Consider the following 21,257-nt stretch of genomic DNA (forward strand, 5'->3'; position numbering starts at 1 on the left):
ACAGTTAGATCTAGAGCTTTAGCAAGAGAGGTCATTGCTAGTTTCCAATCATTAAGAAGGACTAGCTGGTCGTCTGCTACCATGCTGACCTGCTCGCAGATCGATGGGGCTTGCGGCAAATGGGATACAGGGACCGGAGCTGCAGTGGGAGTCTTCTGTGGGGAGAATAAGGCCCTTCTCTTCAGGGAGTTCCGGGGTAGGGGGGTCGGGGTGGTAGGTCCTGAGGGGGGTTCAGAGTTTTCACCCAGGAGCGGAGTCCCCGGACGGGCTCCGCCTGGGGGGGAGTCATCCACCTCCATGGGGTGGAGGGAATGATCGATGAGCAAAGCGTAAGAGATCAGTTATTGGAGCAGTAGGGGGCCCTGTTCTCCCCTCGTCGTGGTCCCAGTTGATGGTGTGACATTCTCCGGTCTGGCGGTAAAATTCAAAATATGTCTTGGAAACTCACCTGACTTGCTGGCTGCACCAGAGATTGGGGTGTGGACCATGTAGATTGAAAAGCTGGAGAAAGCTGGAGATTGACGCCGGTGCTGCTAGTGCGTGCTGGGGTGCAGGGCGTATTTCTCGTCTTGGGTTAAAGAGTACTTTTAATATCATGATGGGGCCCCCCTCAGGCTCTTGCGTGCTCACAGAACAGTGATTGATTGGCTCTTCAGCTAAGTAGAGTTACCACAAAAGGGAATATATTCAATCATATCGTCTTCTATTAGCCTTTCTCTGAATACAAAGCCAATTGTCGTGTAGAGGTTGGCATGGGATTGCGTTGCAAGTCTACCAGAGACGTGCTCGCTGAAAGGGAAGTGGCCAATTTCTTGATTTATAGCAAATTTCGTTGTTATTCCCACTGTTCTATGTTCGCTATTTGTTGTCCTGTGGGTTACCCGCCTGTTCAGCCTTATTCTGTTGGCCCTACTTGAGCACTGAGAGGCGTATTTGCTTACTGAATCAGGCAGAGCTTCACCTCATGAAAGATCTAAAGAAAAAGATCGCAAGAAGATATGAGAAATTAGTGCATTTTTCTGCAGTAAACATGGTTCGTGTACCTGCCTGCTGAACACTCGGACATCTCCGGTGGAAACTGGAGCCGAGCAGCCTGTCTAAATCATGAGGAGCTGCTGCTGTATTGTGGAGATAAGTCTGAGCCCATTTCTGGCTGAAGAGAGGGAGTAGGGGAGGGATAGAAGTGACTTTTCGCTAGAATTACAGCCTTCCTACTATATTTGTTTATGAGTCTAGGACTTGCTAAAAACTACATACATAACCATCAAGATGGCAAATTTCCTAAGTTAGGCGAAGGTGGCATTGTGTGCACATCTATATGACAACCTTTTATATGTTCGAACATTCAGCTTAATGGAGTGCGTGCTGAGCTCATACCTTGTCAGCCTTAGTAAAAGAGGCAGGTCAGCGAGAGGCAGATAGAACTCTTGTTAGTTCTTATCTAGACAATGCACACCTTTCTCAGTGGCAATGATCTCCTCGCCTTGATAGGCACAGGCTCGACAGGGATTACGATCTTGCAGTGCTGCAATGTGAGAAAGCACGTGTCCCAGTCAGAAGGTACTGTGCGGAGCCTCGCCTAGGCCCAGAGGGGGCTGGGGATGCCGCCCTTTACCAAGGCCCAAGGAGATACTTGGTTCCTTCAGAATCCCATGCGTTCAGGGAGATTGAATCGACTTTCTTTAGTGCCATAAACTAGGCACCTATTTACCCGTTAGTCCCAGCAACCACATGCCGTTGGAACGCTTTATATTCCTTTGGATTCAATCAACCTTAGCGATTCCTAATCGTCCAGCAGCAGAAGATGCATTACGTACTTAGACGATTGTAAGCGGTGCAGATGCCTTATCCCTGAACCTGACCTGGCGACCGCTACGAGAATTCGAGTCCAATACTATGCCAACACTGATGATGACCAAAAGGTTAGCCTGGCCAATCTTGCAAAGCTTTTACCTTTGCAGCAAGGGAGGACATAGACGATGAAAATGTCAAGGCAGCCATTCAGCAATGGATGCAGACCTAGTGGCCTTGACCTGCGAGTCGCGCATTCTGCAACCCCCACCGACTCTGAGGTCTCGGGAACCAACGCATCCACACACAAAGACCGCATATGCAAGTTCTTACCCAGTTCTCAGTCAAGAGAAGCTCTTAGCGATGTGACCCACACCAACAGGGTGCTTAAAGAAACCCTAGAAGGCAATCAGAAACCGACCACCAACAGCAACAAGGGTTACATATACATCATAACTGCCCCGATTGCAACAGGGTTCGCGCTAATCCAGCGCTGTTCAAAGGGATCTGACTCACTCCGCAATCAGAAGTGCTACCCAGGCTCGCAACTACACTGCTGCATCCGTTGTCCCGATGCATAATTGTGGAGAAACTCCTTCTGCTCGAATTCGCCGTCATGTCTCGGGTTCATAAGTGCGAGGAGAGAAGCTGCCAGAAGACTCATAAAAATGGATTGAGGCTGCTGCAGAGCGGCTGGAGGAGAGCGTTAGGGCATGGGCGAAGTTTGTGGAGATTTGCTACACGGACGATACCATGCTTACTGCTATGCAAGACAACCTTCCTGGAGAAACTTTCTCCCAAGAGGAGGACAGACAGTTAGAATGGGCTAAAAAAGACTGTGGAATTACTGAAGGTTTTATCCCAACCTGTCTCTTCACTCCCTCCTAGTCTCCCTCTTCGACCGGCACAGAAACCATCCGAGTCTTCCTTCATTTCTTCAGCAACGTCTACTTTCTCGAAACGCCCCGTCACTTGACGCCATGCACACTACCAGAGGCCCGTGGTGAAGCTGTTACTCCACCAGAGAGCGCCACAAGCTAAATCCTGATAGTCCCTTTTTGAGCGCGCAGACCCTTCGTACAGACATTACTTACTCCAACATAAGCAGAGAGGGTAACCACCTTCCAATCGATAAAAAAAAAAATAAGAAGCGAGCCTTTCCCGTTGAATTGTAAGGCTAAGTGGACCTGGGTTAGATGCATTGTCGTAACCATATGAACCTCTCTATTGCATGCCATGTGGGTGATGAGAGAGTAAGTAGATCGCTAATCAACTGCTATTCCCATTATACACTCTATTCTTCGGTGCCACTAGATGATTGGGCCCTTCTTATGCCCCCAAAATAAGCATAAATAGCCAAGTATAGCATAACCCGCTCCCCAAATAGAATTATATGCTTAAATTACTCTGAAATACCCAGTTCTATTTTAGTTGATACCGCTTATGCTACTTGACAAGCCGCAGTTTCTCTTCTACAGGCCCTATCGAGCATTCGTCTATATATGGCAACAGACGCCAAGTGAAACACCACAGGCTGGAAGATCGCTCGCCTTGAACCAATGGATTAAACGTCTCAATGCACCCAGAATACTTTGGAAGTTGCAGGCGGCACAGTCACGTCGCAGCATGACAAACATATCCCAACCCATGTTGTTAGATTCAGTAATTTCAGTCACTTCGTACATTTTCAGACCCACACCTTGGATATAGATGATCGTCGGAGAAAAAGTACTACTCCACATCAAATCTTGTATCTTTTCCTCAAAAGCTTGAACTGGGAGAATGGGTATACTGTTATAGCTTTTATCTGCTTTGTATTATTTACACTGCTCTTACTGGTGAAGGATCACCTACCCCACGCCGAGCGCGTAGCCATTGGTATTTATGAGCTTACTCACATCGAGTGGCTGCAGGGGATGTTTAAAATTAGTCGGACATGAAGCGCCATTCAATTTAGGAGTAAGGAGTACATTAAATGTATTTAAGAGTAGCTATGCTCGGTACAAACCTTGCGTGTCTATTTACTGTTCACTCTTCTCACATCAATCTCATACCCGCTCTGATTTACAAAATCCTAGTATGGCGCCTGAATATCTGGATCACAGGTGAGAAGCAAGAATCCTGTCGCACTAGCTGATGCTGACCTAGGTAGAACACTCTCTGGCGGTATTGTGAATCTCACCGTAGGGCCCTCGGAGACCCCGTTTGATGTCCATATCGAGCTACTGTGCGACCGATCACCGTACTTTGACAATCTACTAGAGAATCGGTATACCGAAATATCCCTTCAAGAGCTCGTGTTCCCCGATGACGTCCCCGAAGTCTTTGCCGACTTCATCTCCTGGGTATACTGCGGGAAAATCAGCGGTGCTAGGATTGCAAGAAAATTGTCTCGGTCACTGCATTTATTCCAGCTATGGACACTTGCAGAGAGATTCCAAGTACCTGAACTTCAAGATATAGCCTTTGCAATTTGCAAAGAGCTCTTAGACGCCGAGCCTGCTAAGGTTGTAGGCTCCGAGGCCGTTCAACATGCTTACTCGCATTCCAGTCCAGGCTCTAGTATCCGCCAACTTGCAGTGGATATGTGGGCAGCGAGGGCATCGGATTTCAAAATCCTGCGATCCCGGATGAACTTGCCTTCAGAATTTATAGCAGATCTGAACGCCACCCGGCTTAGAACTCAGAAGTTGTTCGCGTTTGAGGTATACATGCTCCATCCTGTCACCAACCATGATGACCGTCTATGTACGTTTGTCACTAACCTGAACTACGCAAAGGCTGAAAAGGATACCCCCGATACTCCTTTTTCAGTTGCACCAATTTCCAAGCAGTCCGAACCTACAATTTCAGATGATTCACCGCGTCGCGCGTCAGCGGCGCAACTCGCCCATAACAAAGATAAAGCCCTTTCTTCTTGGCGGCGAGATCCTGATCAGATATCCCGACTGCCGCCGCAGGTCCTGATTTTTACGACTCCGGTATCCCGAGCCCTTGCACCGTCAGCATCAAGACTACCAAGATCTGGCCGACGTAAAGTCCGAGTTAAGCTGCCACCGTCAACAGACCCGTCATATACCAAGTTCTCGACGAAGTCAATTTTGGGCGAACTATACAGGATCGAAAATAATGGTGAAAAGGTGTAAGCAGTCAGAGTTGATGGTCTTTTCCTGGAAGAGAGCGGGTAATGAACATTTTATAGCTGAATGAGAAATAACAGTCGTTCATGGTATAGCACTTAGCTCAAGGAAAGTGAGGCAGATTAGTCGGTAACGAGTTGCTTGCTTTGCCTATACACCCAGCTAACCCTACTTCACGTGTAGCCGTGCGCTATAAATACCCTATTTAACATCCCTTGGAATAGTGCTTTGGGTATCGGTTTATTAATACAACCCAAGGATGTAGATCTACTCTTGATATAAGCTATCACGGGGCTTCGCGTCTTGCTGCGTTCTGCGGTCCCTCTTTTCTTCTTAGGCGCTGTTGATGGTTGCGACGTAGCAACTATTCATGGGATCGTCTGTATAGAAAATGTGCCGGACTTGCCCCAATTAGAGCAAGAAAAGACCGCCAAGGCAAGTGATACCTTGCGAATTTAACTTCTTCAGTCAAATCTGAAAGATATTTCAAGGGTCTTGGTAATATATCGCAATGTTTGCTGGAGGCGCGGCTACACGGACCCAACAGACAAGTAGCCATGACGCCAGGAGATAATTTACAGCTCTGAGGTCTTGGTTCTTAAGATAGGTAATGTTCCTGCCTCATAGGGACGAATGAAGGTGACAAAAACTTCGTAGTTGACGAGATGCGGTGGACCGTGGCCGTCTAGCCGCTCCATATCTGGAGGATATCCAAACTAGACAGTACCGATGTAGTACCGTCAGAGCTTATCCAGCGAGGGGGAAGCCTGGAGGGTGGGTTATGTAAGGCTTCATTGAGAAAAAGAATAGATCAGCAACCTGGTTATGAATAGGCGGTCTCTGAAAAGTGGGTTCAGCGACATACGTAACGAGGAAGCAGGACAAACGCTATAAGCGCAACGAATATGGTGCAGACACCCTAGAAACTGTTAGTAGGGTCTCTAAAATAGCGCATAAGACTCTCGCATAAATGATAAAAGCCCAGCGCCATCCAGCCCGACCTAATGACTCGTCAAGATTCGTGGCCAACGACGCCTGGATCGCACCGGACATCATCGCGTCAGCAGGTTGAGCAATGTTATATAAACTCATACGCAGAGCTAGCTCTTCCAGTAGGTACCATTGGCTATGCTGTCTATTTAGCAACTTTCCTACCTGGCTCAAGGGCTGGCTTCAGGCAAACCGACCTGATAATAGTGTAGTAGCCTGGCCAAGTAACACCTTCGAAAAACCCAATGAGGAAGCGGAGCCCGTAGACCTATCTGATAAGCTACCCGCGTTGGTCTTGTACAAGAGCCCAGTCTACTTACCTGCTTCTCATTCGTCACGGTTGACAAGCAACAGGTAAACACGTTCCAGAGAACCTGGTTCGTTGTTGAGATACTGGATATAAATTACATCCCAGCACTTAACTCGCACGCAGGCAACCATATAGAAGGACCGATATAGGAAACAAGAATGCAGGACGGGAAGAGCATGACCATATACCCAATACTATGATCCAGGTTAACCTGATTTATTGGACTTCGCATGGGGACCATACTTGAAGTATGTCGTAAAGTAACCTAATTCATTGCTATAGAGCTTCAAGTTGTCCTGCATGCCAGAGACATACGCGTTGCTCTGAATCAGCGTTAGCATAAAGAGAGAAAGAATGGATATAAGCTAGGCACACAACGTACAATATTGATTTGATCGAGATATTTAAAGACATAGCCCAAGAAGCCGATTGTCAGGAATCCGAGATCGAGTCTCCTTAGCTGAAGGCTTCTTTAGTTAGACTTATAGAGAGGAGAATGCGCTTCATGGTGCAAATTCTCTTTCTTTCCTGGCATCAATCGTGCCATTGCCATCGTCACTAGCATTGGAATCGCCGTCGACCAAAGCCGTATTCACCGTGCTGCTGGCCGTCTTGTCCAGAAGCCCATTGATGGTATCTGCAGTTGTTTTTGTCGTTCTCATCGTGACTCGATTCTGGGGTGCAATCAAAGAAACGACTGGTGGTAGATGCAGCTTTTTGTATTGGAGAACGCTTAGCTTGTTATAAGTATTGCGCCATGGAATGGCGTCAGCTACAGCGTATACGGGTGCTTATCATGGTGCTTATAAAATCATACACAATCTCTGAATGGCAGAGGAACTCAAAAAGCTACTCGTGCTACTTAGCAGAGCATCGAGTGATTAGCATTAACCAGAGTTTTTCTGAGTTCTACCTTCTCCAGAGTATTATCAGTGGTCAAGGTTAAATAGTGCAATTTATACACCTTAATAGTGCAGTTTGGCTATTTCCCCTCTCACGAAATCTATCCAAGAGAAGGCGTGATGCAGCTGATAGCCGTGGTTGGGGTAGGTTGGTAACCCTATCTAGAACGTTTCTACGTCAACGTCCAGTAAGATCCCAATTTGCGTCATTTTAGCCAAGGCTTGATATTGTCTAAGTCTATTAGCTAGGAAGCTATTGGAGGAATATACTACTCTTTAGCACACTTATCTTACATGTCATGATTTTTGTCTCAACTCTTTATGCTGGCCCCAACCGGCCTCTAGACGCTGTGTTGAAGAGAGTCATCAAGTAGGCGATGCGGTACTTCTGTGCCATTATCTGGCACGCTTGTTCCAGAAAAAAAATGGCCCGCGCCCATTCAAAACTGTAGGAACGGGCAGCCGAACTTGAGTCCTTTGGCAAATTGATATTATAGTTTGAAGCTTTCCTCATCCCACACCCCAGGAACGGATTCATGGAACGATTATAGATATTCAATCCGCCCAGATTTCCAACAGCAGTGTAGAAACAGTAGTACAATTGCTTAACTGTCAAATGAGGTAGACCACGGCCAGGTATCACCCGCGGATGATATCGTCCGCGATCTTCTCAGCCAGCATATCTACAATCCTCAGCATCCCGAGCCGATACCAAAAGACAACGGCAAGGTAACTCACAAACTGTACTCTGCGGGTGCCCTGGCGGCAGAAACGGAAATGAACTCGCATTCGCAACCCTAAGCCCCCCGACCCCAAACACCCTCGCCTTACTATCAAGAACGGCAGACGGATCATCCTTCGTCCCCATCTTATTCGTACAAGATGGATGCCAAAGTGTCATAACATTCTTCTGGATGAACCGAAGGATCTCCGCATCAGCTTGCGTCCCATTACCCGGATAATACTCGTCGCCTAGAATCACGGGAGCCATCCCGTCACTGGCGAAGATGTCACGGATGCACTTGAAGATGGCGATTGCGGCCTCTTGATCCGCTTCCGTTGCTAGCCAGTTAGGATTAATGACGGGGGGTCGGAAGTATCTGCTGAAGTGAGGGTGATATTACCGCCTGAGGTAGGTGTGATCAGGATACCGAGGATGGAGCCGTACTGGTAGCCGTCCTTTGGCTGGGTGCTCATGAGCCCAGTGAATGATCCAACGTACCCTGCGCCGGACATGTACTGGATGGCTTCAGTCTTGGTTCGATGTAAATGTGATTGTAGGGTGGTCATGCAGCCACATACCTCAACCTCAGGCCAATCCTCCGGGAATCCCGCAAGATGCTTCTCTGTCTCAGCCGAGAAAGCCGTACGGTGAGACGAAGGAATCTTCTCAAACGCAATGAAATCAGCAACAGGATTCGTCAAGGGCCCCGTATGCTTCGTCGTATAGTCGAGGAAGGTGGTACCGAGGTAGAGGAGGTCGTTGGCGGCCCTGGTAAGCGTTTCTACATTTACCCGGTAGCTCAGCGCAAAGAAGGGGTGATCCCACATATTTTGTCCGACTTGCAAGTCAGATATAACCTCAATCCCATGTTTCGCCAGCTGCTCCGCAGGTCCAATACCAGAGACCATAAGGAGCTGGGGATATTGGAAAGCGCCGGCCGAGATGATGACCTCCCTGGATGCCGTTATGTTTGAAAGGTAACCAAAGCCGTTTGCTACTTCTACGCCAATTGCGCTCTTGTGCTCATCGAAGAGGATCCGCTTTGCGAGGCGCTGGGTGTGCACTGTCAGATTGTCCGGTAAAGCCTTGCCTTTCTAAAGGAAGGCTGCTTGGGAACTGCTGCGGGTTTTGTCGCCGGGTTTTATTGTCGATGCACAGTACTGGTATCCGATGAGTCGGCCATTGTTGAAATCGTTGCTCTCAGACAATCCGATGGCAGCCATTCCACGTTTCATCCAGGTGGAAAAGGACTGGACGAAGCTGGAATATGAGACCTGGAGCGGCCCGCCAGATGCGCCAAAGGATTCCGCATTGTACTGGACACTCGCGTTGGCCGTCCTTGAGCTCTTATCAGGTGGGGGTGAAAGTGACAGTCCGTTTATAAAATGGAAGGGTATTCTCGAATGTGTAACTGGTGTCGTTCACAGCTTCTGCCCACATGTGCATGGAGTCTTTTGTCGGCCTGCGGAACGTTAAACCATGCTGTCACATACCTAAAGTCACATTCAAGCAAGAAACGAACCTTTGATATACCATAAAATTAGACGCAGAGCTTCTCTCCACTATCAGCATTCCAATCCTGTTCTCAACTTGCATTAGGCAGACTCACGATCCCCTACACACTTTCCCCTCGCAAAATGTATCCTGCGCCCATCTGCACCAGCTTGCGGTGCTGTGACAAACCCCCAATCCGCACCAAACTTGGCATCAGGATCTGATCCCACAGGGATGACATCTGCGCCGGGAATAGCAGCGAACGGCCAGCTGTCTTCGTAGTATGTCCCGGCTTCTATGAGAGCGACACTATGCGAGGCTTCTGCAAGACGAACCGCCAGGGTTACGCCAGCTGTTCCTCCGCCAACGACAACGTAGTCGAATGTCTCTGCCTGAAAAGCTCCGCCCAGCAGGTCGGTGGCTATCAGAAATGACGCAAACTTTGATATGCTGATATTCATGACAGATGACGAAGGATCAGAGTACGATGGCCAAGCTGGAATGCAAGAAGAGTACGCGATAGGGCGCGGAAGGGCAGCCTGTACCCGATATATTGTATGAACTGGTAGATCGCCGCGGACCTTGGATTAAAGGCCTCATCTCAGCCTACACTGTTATGATCCGATACTGGATGCTTCAAAATGAGACATTTCCACAGTTCGTAGAGGATCCAGCCGAGGAATGACTGATCCGTGACTCCCGATCACAGAGCCCCAACCCAAAATTAGCCAAATATATACAATCTGCAGCTTAGCAGTTCATGTCTGCCGCATACTTTCGCCCTGAATCCGTTAATGTGCCAAAAATAGGCTGTTTTTCGAGTGTTCAAGTCTTTCATTTTACATCGAGCCCTCTACCGTTGACAGCAAACCTGATCTAAGCAGACAAGCAAAGAGAGGCAATCCCTTGAGTTAGAAGCATCTGAATACGATAATCCACAGAAGTTGACCAAACTCTAGACTTTGTACAGGAGGAGGAAAAAAGCTAGACAGAAAACACGGAACCCTGGATCGACCCTGGATCGAAGCTAAGTGAACCACCCATTGTTGGCCCATTTGACCTGCAAGACAGTTAGTAGGAGACAGAATCAAATTGCAGAGGATGGTGTCTCACATAGGAAGCGTCAATCTTCTTCAAGTCAGGAACACCCAGGTTAGCAGCATCGATGGCGATTTCATGCTTCAGGAGCTGGATCGCGTGCCTGACCCCCTCAGCGCCGTAAGCATTGGCGTACATGAAGCTCCTTCCAAGCCCAACAGCCTTGACTCCCAGAGAGAGCAGCTTCAGCACATCTGCGCCATAGCGGATGCCACCGTCCGCGTAGATTTCAATCTGGTTGAAGAGATCCGGGTCTTCCTGATACACCTCCAGCGCAACCTCTAGCGAGGACGGGGAGCTATCGAGTTGGCGACCTCCATGGTTAGATAGGATAATGGCAGGGACACCGTGTTTAATAGCAAGTTTGACGTCCTCGACATGTTGAATGCCCTTGAGAACAATAGGTAGCGTGGTCATATTTTGCAGCTTCGCATAAAATTCCCAAGTCGATAGTGTGTAGTCCGAGTCTGAGGAACCCACGCCGTATCGGTTCGCGCGGTGTCTGTTCCCGTCTGCTGGACTGTCGATCGTCCAGACGATAGCTTTGGCACCCAGTCGTTCGGCGTCATCGAAGACCTGCTGCGTCGCAGTGTCATTGCTGTTGAGATAAGCCTGCTGGAAAAGAACCTGTGATCCGTCCTCTGGCTTTGCGGCGGCGATCTCGTCCATTGATAGCGTGGCCAAAAGGGCCGGGATATAGAGGATGTTTTCCTCATAGGCGGCCTTGACGAAATTAGCCTCTGCGTCCGGGTGCGCCAGCCCTGCGCTGGCGCACGGGCTAATATAAAAGGGCGCAGAGAAGTTATGGCCGAGTATGGTGGTCGGTAGCGTCTTCTCGATCTGGGTGATGTCGACCATCACGCGTGGCCGGAAGCGGAACCGGCCATATACCTCGAGGTTGTTCCTGTAGGACCATTCTCCGGCTGCACCGTTGCGGTAGTACGTGTATGAGGAGGCATTCAGATAGCGTTTGGCTGCCCATTCGAAGTCAGGGAGGCCGAGCATGCTCTCTAGGTCAGGGAGAGTGCCCTCGGGGGTGTCGCCGAGAACCTCTTCAATGCTGTAGGAAGTATGATTAGCAGGCTGTCCTCAGGCCTTTCCTCCTTTAATGCCTTTGTTTTGTTTTATTTTTCGTCATGATAGGTATACCAACGTACGCTGTATCAGGCTCATTGAGAAAGGGCCGCGCCGCAAGAGCGGCCGGCAGGACGGAGAGGAACGCCAACCCTTCCGAAAGACGCATGGTAAAGGTTGTCTGGTAGTGCTGAGCATGGTTGTCTGAAAATGCAGGTCAGTAGATATAGAACTCGGATGTTCCGTATACTCCGCACTCTCACTGCTCTGCTAATGCTTGCTAATCATGACCAAGAACTTCTGTCACTTTGGCTGTTACATCTCAGCATTTTTAGAGCCAGTGGTCAAGCCCCGATGATCAGATAACGCTCCACTCTTTCTTCAAGAGCAAGCCATGATAAGCCACTTGCAGACTGCAGAACGCCCGGCCCTAATATGACAGCGCTTGGCAGGGGTCTCGGCAGGCACGAAATATTCCTTAGTCTATATAATTCTCCGCGATTTACCCGGCCATACGTAGTATTCGCGGTCTTCGCGGGTTGGAAGGGGAGTGGCATATTCAAACACGGCTACTACTTTCGAGGGTCGACTTCCATGTTTCAAAATGGAGACAATTGTCTCGGTTGTTCCTTCATCTCGTTCTGATAGAATCGAGGGCTTGTCCTGCGACATCACCAGTCGTTCCAGTCCAAGCCTTCTTCCACGTAATACGTGTTCGGTGAGTCATTGGCGCTGATATAGACCGTGCTGTGTAGGTTTAATGAATATGACGTGATTGCGTCTTATGCACTGGCCTGAGGGAGGACTCGGGAGCATCAAGCTTGATACAGTATGGCAAGGTTTCAGTGGTCTCTAGTTGCTGCTTACGGGGTGGATTGAACTACCTATCGGTCTTGTTCCAAGATAGGAGGTCTGACTGGTTATCTAGTACTTAATTGGCCATAAAGGATTTAGCTTAACAGTTCTAAGCAAAATCAACATTACACCCTCTTTACGTCTCAAGGAGAACAAAGACGGAGTCAAATTTGCTCGTGTAGATTGTAAACTTAAAGCCTTTGAGTCATGGAGCCTACACAGGGCGGAATTAGGTAAGTTGCTGGCCGGGACATTGCACAGGAAGGGCTCATAATCATATTCATAGTATTCCAATCAGATGTTGCTGATGCTGTTCGCCAGGACAACTGGTCTTGGAATATTTGCCCTCGACCACAGAACCTAAACTCTGACTCTGGTTATAGTGAGTGGCAGGGTAGTTTGGTCTTTTTTATTCTTACTTTTTCCTCTCATTCCTGGAATGTATAGGCAAATAACATAAGCAGACACAAGAATCTATTCCCACCACATCCTCCCCAACGAGTACTATCTCAGTGATTTGGGGCGGGAGGGCAGGAGAGAGTGGCCTTGATGGGGGGGAAGTCGGAGACTGAGCTTCCGATTAGGGTTAATACAATGAGAGGGTGGAGGGCGAAATGCCCCGGGCAAGGAGGAGCTGGGTTAGTTCTGGCCCGTGGATCACTTGTTTTGTTCAGAATTTGAGTAGGTTCCAGAGATATTGGAACCCCAGAAGGGGTTGGATGCGTACAAGATGCAGTGGTATCCAGCCGGCACAAGGCATGAAAGAGTCCAGCCGCCGTGGCGCCGAAGAAGCCTAGTCGGTCGTGTTCATCTTGTTTTTTGATATGAACTAGTCTAGTTTGTAAAATGAATAGACTGGCAGCTTGATATAAATGACGATAGTGAGGACTCAGTCGCCCTTATATATCTCACTATTCTCGAAACACTCTATCACAATGCTATTTCAAGAGATAGCGCGAAACGCACCCGAGCCGGCCAAAATCCTATAAGTTCAGACCAATTCTTAAAGAAGGATCAGTGAATCTGCCAAAGGATTACGGGCGAACTGTTTGTCCGCGTGTCTCTGTTACCGTACTCAGCTACCTGGTGTCAGGGCACAGGTGGTGGTGAGCCTGTGCCACGGATAGCCGCCGACAGCAAGGATTGACTCTAGATCCCGTTGGGAAGCCACTTTGGATTTCTGTATAAGATTCCTAGCTCATGACTCTGTAAGCCTCAATTAGGCTGTGGTGGTAGGGGAAACATTGTGCAGTCTCCCAAGGTAATTGTAGGTGATGTCGTCAGGCTTCTAGACTTACCGATACGGCATTGCTTTGAAGACTTGATGCAATTCCATATCTAAGTTTCACACATACCAGCAGCACGCCAAACTGTGCGGCGCTGCTGGTCGATTTTACGTTCTCCATAGGCAGAACACATTGAGGCTGTTCTGCATACATACTGGTAATCCGGGCATCATAGTAATCAACCCAGTAAGCTTGCCATTCTCGTTGACAGAGTTGGGCATACCGCAGAAAATCCTTAATATATGTTGCGTTCTCACAAGAGTTATACTTACCACCACAGGGTGTGAGGATAGGGCTTCTCGCTCCCTCGGCTGTACTTCAGCCACTATTTTTTATCACGGATAAAGTATTCATATCGTATCATCATATCCTATCCAAATGGCTTAGATGGAATAGATATAGGGCCTTAGTATCTGGTATCTGCTAGGGTACGTTACGGTACCATTTTCTTTCTGATATCCGTGGATATGCTGCAGCCTATGGTAGTTACATAGATGGTGGCTCCCATCATCTCTTAGCGACGCCCAGATATTCCAGATTGGTAGATACAATGATCATTCTCTTTCAATATTTTATTTTACATACATTCTTTAGCTAATAAAGTGTCTTCACGTTGTTAGTGCCTCTCAGTCTTACATGTACCGATCCCAAATCAGTGCCGCGCCAGCCACAATCGCCTTGAAGACTTTAAAAACCGCTTCCCGCGTCCAAATGCCGCTGCTTAGATACGTAAGAAAATCAAACAGCAGGCGAAAAAGCACAGAAAGCATCATATAGTAGGATCTCGGTAGTAGATGCAAATAAAATAGCAGGAGCCAAAGCGAGGGCGGACATGAGGTGACTGCGATGCAGTTTGCGATCAGCTTTGACGCGGGTTGAAAGGAGAATACTTATCTTATAGAAAAACATCTTTGAGAGTTTCCTTAACAAAGAGCCCTCATAATCGGCTACCGAGACTGGATACATAATGCTGCAAACTGGATTTTCCAGGAGCAAAGCCCCTTCGGCGGCGAATTAAGCACTCGAGACGCCACTCATGCGGAGACCAAAGGTTGGTAAAGGCATTATCCTGGATATATTTGAAAGGGTTAACGACTTGGTGGTATTCAGAGTCGCCAGAGCTTATGCCTTGGGATGTAAAGGATTTCCTATTATGGGGTTCTTATATAACTAGCCAGTTCTTCCAACCATCTGCTCTAGGCCACGTTATCTCAATCATTAGTGTGCCCTCTCATAACTAGAGGGGAACGTCAGCGGGGCGAGTCAAACATCATGCTAGATGTCAAGTGACCTATAGTACTTACTCTATAACCTCTTTTTATCTTTCTATATTTATCCAGGTCCGTGTAATATGTCGCCCCACTTAGATAAGAAGCTTAATATCAACAGCAATGCATACTTTGAAATGACAGAATTAAGAATAATGCCCTTAGCACCGAGAGCTTATAATATTAGTGCCAGCTGGTCGCGGGCATGTCCACTGGATTGCTCTGGGCGTGATTTCGGTGATCCGCCTATAACCAGCTCTCTTTGCATTTATTCCAACTATAAGTACCTTACTAAGTTGACGGGTCAATGGAAGTCATCAATTAACTTAGTACTGAGACTATCCTGCAAAATTAATTGCTTCTTTGGTGAGTTGATCACCGCTGCGGTCAAGGAAGGTTATGCAAGCTGGAAGAGCCCAGATAGAATTCCAGGAAGAGTTAATATTTTGGGGGCTTGCAGAATCCTACTGATAAAAGTTTTCTATGTTAGACAGTTATTAAACTTTATAAATCATCCGCTAAGGGCCTGTGTATTTTCAGCGGTTACTCTGTTAGTGCCATGATGGGGTGCATTGTCTCGAATAGTCACTCTCTGCTGCACAATTCTTAGGGATCATGTTCTTGTCACAAGTATTTGAAGCGAGGGGTATCCAAGAATCTCGTCGAAATGCTCCTGTTGGAGGGGTTCTGACACGACTAGGGCTAGTCTAGGGGGTTGACCAGCAATGGCAATGCTCATTACCTTCCAGGGTTGCTCAACAGAGTATATTGATAGACGACCATTCTCGGTACCTATAAGTGTTAAGAACAAATACTTTAAATAGGGTCCCTAGCAGCGGCATGGCACATTTTACCTTCCGTCCAAATGATCTCAACCATTGCATGTATCAACACTGCTTGTCTCCTTGATTCAGCTGCAAAGTCGCGAGAACCCTACATTGAGCAGGCGCCCTTTTCTTGCCACCGCACCAGCATTCCCCATCCAAATACGATCACTTTTTTCTCTTTCTATAATTCTGGACCAGGTCTCAGGGTACGCTGGAAGGCAAACTTCCACCTCTTCCTGAGCCCCCGCCCGGAGAAGAGCCGCCAGGAGAGGAGCCTCCTGGAACAGAGTCTCCAGAGGATCCACCAGGTGACGAGCTGCCGGAGGAAGAACCTCCAGTAGAGCCGCCGGAAGATCCACCAGAAGAGCCTCCAGTAGATCCTCCAGTAGAGCCCCCGGTAGATCCTCCAGTAGATCCTCCAGAAGATCCACCAGCAGAAGATCCTCCAGTGGACCCTCCGGTAGAGCCGCCAGAAGGAGGATTACTAGGAGAAGAGCCGCCGGGTGAGGATCCTCCACCTCCAGGAGAGTTGGTGGGGGAAGAGCCGCCAGGGGAGGTCCCACCGGCACCATCAGTAGGTGAAGAATCACCACTGGCGCCGCCGTCAGACGTGGTTGTAGGATGATCCGTAACCGTGGACGTGTAGGTAGTCGACGTTGTATACTCACTCGTGTACGGCCGCTCGCTACAGTATGGATACGCGGGACAGTGCGGGTACTTAGGCGGGTGGACTTCATACTCCGCTGGCGAAGGATAGCCACCAGACGAGTAGTAGTAGTACGCGTAATAGCAGTCCGGTGCGTACACGTTGTAGCACTGGCAGTAATTCGGAGCGCACTTGTAGTAATCATACTTGTTGTAGCGGCAGAAGCAAGCGCAGAGCCCGGCGCTGTATTTGTCGCAGTAATAGACTTGTCTCTCGGAGAGGTCATCTACAATCCCAGATTAGTCGGTTATTGCAGAGCAGAACAAGGTAGGGCAGAGTCAGCATACGGTTGTCAGCATGGGCCTGATCCTCACTCTTGGGGGGAAGCGAAATGCCCAAGGCGAGAATGGTTGTGAATGTGCTGAGGACGATGACTGGTTTCATTGTGACGTTGCCAGTGTATCTCCAGCTACGGTTTTCCTCCAGTTGAAATTGATAGAACGGATCCAATGCCAGTTGCAACTGGCGCAGCATCGAGGACCATCTTATACTGCGGAAACTCACTACGTATACTTTGTCCGGCAGTGGCGCCACCCAGTATACCTGCTGTGACGACTCGTGCCTGTGAAGCAACTTTCATCCTCTATGATGCTTGTCCGGGTCGAAGCCTGGCCAGGCTGCTCGGCATCCACTTCCTGTCTACCGGCCTGATGGAGCTGATAATCTTTAGATCTCGGATGACGTTTAGATTCCATTCAAGACAGTCGTTGATACCGGCGTACCGGGATTGCCTTAAAGAGCTCACTCAGGTTCGTCTCATGATACTATAAACGGACGTAATCACCATGGATTCCCTTCAGATGCTCCATACTGTCGGGTTATGACAAGGGCTACCGCGAGTGAGACTGCCGACAATTCATTCAATCGATGGCTGGGCCTCGTCAGGCCACCAGCAGAACCCATGGGCGCAGACCCGGGAGAGAGACGGGAAAACCAGACTTTGTTAAGTCAGTCGCCTGGTATAAATCCATATCTAGACACCTGAAAATGGTCTGATCACTACCGATCGTTGCGTATGTCAATTACTGCCGGATGTTGTTGCTTATCTGCAGCTTGAGAAAGGTCCTAGAATATCCAATAATGTTTACAGTCGCTGTGAGCCTATCACTATCGCATGAGGCCGGGCCGTGAACGAAGACAATATTGATTCGGCTTCAACAAACTGAGAACATATCTCTAGATAGATAGCTATAGCTATACGCGGCAGATAACCAGACAAGGGGAAAGACAAGACATTAGGACATTATGACAAGATAAACAGGTCTATATCTATCGTTAAGCAGAACCAGTCCATCCAAACGCCTCGCCAAGAAAAACCAAAATAGGCGTCTATATGTGAGTGAGTGGAGTGTCATCATAACCATAACAAATAAGCCGAAGCAGACAGGAAACTGAAAACAGAATGAGAACAGAATAGAAGAAGATGTGATACCGGGTTCTCAAGCCTGGTCCAATCCCTCCAACCACCCCATTAACTCCGCGCGCATCCTGACATTGACAACACCACCTATCCCGTACGCCGGCACAATCTTCCCCATGCGCGCAAAACAACTGGCCACATAATCTCTCCTGATCCTCCCGACTCTTTCCCTCCATCCAAGCCCGCCGGGCGGCTGCCGATTATACAGATCCAAACCCAAAAGATGCATGGGCGTGCTGACGAACTGCATGAGGGCGGGACAACTAAACTGCGCGATGGCGGCTTTCATTGCGGGGGTTGCAGCGATGGAGTCTGGTATTGAGGGCGCGATGAGGGCAGGGATGTTGAAGGAGGCGAAGATTGTGATGCTGTCGCGGAGGCAGAAGAGCGTATATGAGATCTTGGGGACTTTGGGGGCTCCGACCGTTAAGGGGGACGGGTGGCAGGAGGCGGGCATGGTTGCCGTAAAGAGGCCGTTGGAGGGCGATTTGGCCAACGGCGGTTGTGGCTGTGGCTGTCCTTGTGGTTGAGACGATTGTTTCCCAAATATCCGCGCGAACCTCGCATCCTTGTATACACATATCCCCATGTTCACAGCTGTAGTTGTAATGAACTTTGCGGTACCCGGGAATACGGTCGAGAAAGGCTTATCCTTCAGCATGGAGGTGACGGTGTCGATCGTGTTCGCTGTGAGGTAGGTCGATGTGTATAGGGTATAGATGAGGAGAAACGGCGTGCCCAAGAAGAAGCCAGATGGTTTGCGGATAATGGAGCGGAAAGCGGACGTGATCGTTTCGCGGATTGGGACGCCCTTGGCTGCCTTCTCGATAATGGCCCTATGGTGGTTTTTCTTAGCTGCTGTGTCTTAGTCCAGGGAAGTGAGGGCGTACCTATCAATCACCGTGATGACCGGGCAGGTCAAAGCACCGGCCGTCGCTGCGCTAACAATGTCAACGCCGAAGCGCGCGCCTAGACGATTCGTGTTCCATGACTTTGTAGGTGATGGGATGAAGGCTGCATCTTGGAGGGCTTGGGGCATGTTCAGCTTCTTGAAGTGCTGACGCGGTACGCAGTCGCGGAATGTAGCTGAAAGAGCGTCTAAGAGAAATGCAAATACGCAGAAGAAACAGGTCAATTCGCTGAAGTACTGCCCTATATCATGATAACGAATGATACGACAATAAATTAGACAAAAAGATGTGATCGATGAGGCATTATTTGTCGTCGATTTAATTAGTCGAAAGTGATGACTCCCGGGGGATGAGATGCGGACGGGATTGGACCGGGGGTCGGTGCCCTCCGATGCCGGCTTATATCCCGATCACTCAATTTAACTACCGAAAGATACTCCAAAGGCAGAGATTTTATACACAAACGCCGAACGCCAGACTATGAGTCATCCATAACCATATTCCTTCATTACTTGACTACGCAGACTGCGGCGTGTTCGCTTCAATGCCGTCCAGAGTGACGTTGACAGCGCCAGCTTGTACCAGCTAGAGAATATTAGCATAACCCAGAAAACACGATTACGCGTAGAAACACTTACTGCTCGCCTCAAGTCATCAATAAGGTCGTCTACGTCTTCAATGCCCACACACAATCTAATCAGATCCTCCGGCATGGCACGCTCCTTTCGCGTCTTTGCATCGATACTGGCATGGCTCATCCGGCAGGGAAGACTGATCAAGCTGTTGACACAGCCAAAGCTAACGCTGATAGCCCACAGCTTCGCGTTCGCGACAATGCGCTCACTGACAGAGACATCGCCTGTCTCAAATGAAAGCACGGCGCCTGCTCCTCGGGCCATGGAGTGGTGCAGGTCGTACTGGGGGTGCGAGCGCAGACCTGGATACCGAACCTTGAAACCGTGCGACTCCAGGAATTCTGCGATCCGCTGTGCGTTGGCCTGCTGCTGATCCATGCGGACCTTGAGAGTTTTGACTCCGCGCATGAGCAGCCAAGAGTCGAAGGGCGACAGTCCGCACCCGGACGCGTTGATCGGAAAGTAGAGCCTCTCGCCGAGGGCCGGGTCGTTGACTGCAATAACTCCGGCCATGACATCGTGGTGGCCGGACAGGTATTTCGTGCCGCTCTCGTAGACAACGTCCGCGCCGAGTTCGAGCGGGCTGAGCAAGAGCGGAGACATCATGGTGTTGTCCACGATGACTAGACAGTTAGGGTTCGCTTCGTGCGACGCCGCGGCAATCGTAGGGATATCGACAATCTTGATAAGCGGGTTGGTCGGGGTTTCCAGGAGCACCATGGCTGTCTTGTCGGTCAAGACTTCCTTCACTTTGTCGGGGTTGGTAGTGTCGACGTGGTGCACGATAATGCCGCCGTTGGTTGAGAGGTATTTGAGTAGACGGTTGGTTCCACCGTACAGATCATCACCAGTAACCACCTCGTCGCCGGGTCGGAGAAGACGGGTGATCACATCCAGGGCCGCCATTCCGGAAGACACCACGAGAGCGCGCTGCGCTGACATTATCTTGGCTAGGTGTCGTTCGAGATGCGTTCGAGTCGGGTTGCCGGACCGGGTATAGTCATACTCGCCTCCTCCCTCGTGGGATGACTGCTTGAATGTTGCGCTCTAGACACACAATTAGTTTTCGGGATTTATTCGCGGCAAGGGATACGGAGATAGGTACCTGGTAAATTGGGACACTGCTGGCATTGTATTGGTCATTGCTCTCGGTGTAGACAAGCTCAGTTGCGATGTTGTAGCGCCTGCTGCCATGAGGACTCGAAGGGGCAGGTGAAGGGGGCAGATTATGGCCCTCAGCGTCGACCTGAGGGAATGCTTTTTTCAGTGTACTGGAAGCCGACATCGCTGCGGGGAGAAAGCGGAGTGGCGGAAGGAAGGCGAGATTTAGTCAAAGGAGAATCCTCACTGAGGGTAGGATGGGAAGATATGAGCGAGTCGGACAATTCCTCAAAAAGCACCGATAATTGAGGAACAGGGATATGTACAAAATCAGGAGAGAAAGTCGTGTCAATTGATATTTTGCCCCAAAGAGTCATCCTCAAGGCTCACCGATCTCGTTACTCCATCTCCGGGAATTTAGTCATACGCATCCACTCCCGCTGATTGGCTCACCCAACACAGGCTGCGATGTCGTCATTCAGCTAAACCTATTATAGATATCACGTGATTGATAGAGTACCTGGGCTAGAGCGACTTTCTATATAGAGTCGTTGGGACGAATCACTTCAATCTGCCGTCAACTTTCATACGCACATTACAAAGGCCCCTGTACGCTGCCACGGCACCCACGGTATCAAGAACAAGTCCTAGACGTTCCCAGCGAGAAGCAAGACCCATAAACACCATCCATTGCATCCGGTTCACGGAACGCCTGTGAAGGTCAA

General features: G+C 49.2%; 8 protein-coding genes across 8 annotated transcripts, besides 1 other annotated feature; 1 reads left to right on the forward strand and 7 right to left on the reverse strand.

Annotated features, from left to right (window-relative positions):
- Nucleotides 1-21,257: part of a sequence feature (contig 1.117 1..274575(-1)) that runs on past the window's edge.
- ANIA_07058 (uncharacterized protein) lies at nt 3,785-4,937 on the forward strand (the record flags this gene model as incomplete). Its single annotated transcript, XM_659570.1, has 2 exons — nt 3,785-3,896; nt 3,940-4,937. The coding sequence occupies 2 exons, from the start codon at nt 3,785-3,787 to the stop codon at nt 4,935-4,937; spliced, it is 1,110 nt and encodes a 369-aa protein (XP_664662.1).
- On the reverse strand, nt 5,507-6,893 carry ANIA_07057 (uncharacterized protein; the record flags this gene model as incomplete). The annotated part of the gene is made up of 6 exons (XM_659569.1): nt 5,507-5,647; nt 5,797-5,850; nt 6,242-6,314; nt 6,475-6,554; nt 6,614-6,691; nt 6,828-6,893. 6 exons carry the CDS (start codon nt 6,891-6,893, stop codon nt 5,507-5,509), a joined length of 492 nt encoding a protein of 163 aa, XP_664661.1.
- On the reverse strand, nt 7,453-9,812 carry ANIA_07056 (GMC family oxidoreductase; the record flags this gene model as incomplete). Its single annotated transcript, XM_659568.1, has 5 exons — nt 7,453-7,742; nt 7,872-8,233; nt 8,356-8,387; nt 8,436-8,920; nt 9,467-9,812. 5 exons carry the CDS (start codon nt 9,810-9,812, stop codon nt 7,453-7,455), a joined length of 1,515 nt encoding a protein of 504 aa, XP_664660.1.
- On the reverse strand, nt 10,379-11,692 carry ANIA_07055 (uncharacterized protein; the record flags this gene model as incomplete). The annotated part of the gene is made up of 3 exons (XM_659567.1): nt 10,379-10,411; nt 10,465-11,509; nt 11,607-11,692. The coding sequence occupies 3 exons, from the start codon at nt 11,690-11,692 to the stop codon at nt 10,379-10,381; spliced, it is 1,164 nt and encodes a 387-aa protein (XP_664659.1).
- Nucleotides 12,888-14,434, reverse strand: ANIA_07054 (uncharacterized protein; the record flags this gene model as incomplete). The annotated part of the gene is made up of 6 exons (XM_659566.1): nt 12,888-13,171; nt 13,677-13,716; nt 13,820-13,898; nt 13,937-13,989; nt 14,107-14,134; nt 14,301-14,434. 6 exons carry the CDS (start codon nt 14,432-14,434, stop codon nt 12,888-12,890), a joined length of 618 nt encoding a protein of 205 aa, XP_664658.1.
- ANIA_07053 (uncharacterized protein) lies at nt 15,961-16,849 on the reverse strand (the record flags this gene model as incomplete). Its single annotated transcript, XM_659565.1, has 2 exons — nt 15,961-16,691; nt 16,753-16,849. The coding sequence occupies 2 exons, from the start codon at nt 16,847-16,849 to the stop codon at nt 15,961-15,963; spliced, it is 828 nt and encodes a 275-aa protein (XP_664657.1).
- ANIA_07052 (uncharacterized protein) lies at nt 17,905-18,924 on the reverse strand (the record flags this gene model as incomplete). Its single annotated transcript, XM_659564.1, has 2 exons — nt 17,905-18,721; nt 18,776-18,924. The coding sequence occupies 2 exons, from the start codon at nt 18,922-18,924 to the stop codon at nt 17,905-17,907; spliced, it is 966 nt and encodes a 321-aa protein (XP_664656.1).
- On the reverse strand, nt 19,282-20,852 carry metG (cystathionine beta-lyase STR3; the record flags this gene model as incomplete). Its single annotated transcript, XM_659563.2, has 2 exons — nt 20,537-20,852; nt 19,282-20,478 (listed from the first exon to the last, which is right to left on the reverse strand). The coding sequence occupies exons 1-2, from the start codon at nt 20,714-20,716 to the stop codon at nt 19,282-19,284; spliced, it is 1,377 nt and encodes a 458-aa protein (XP_664655.1). The 5' UTR covers nt 20,717-20,852.

The sequence above is a fragment of the Aspergillus nidulans genome, chromosome IV (assembly GCF_000011425.1).
Source record: "Aspergillus nidulans FGSC A4 chromosome IV".
Classification (NCBI taxonomy): Eukaryota; Fungi; Ascomycota; class Eurotiomycetes; order Eurotiales; family Aspergillaceae; genus Aspergillus; species Aspergillus nidulans.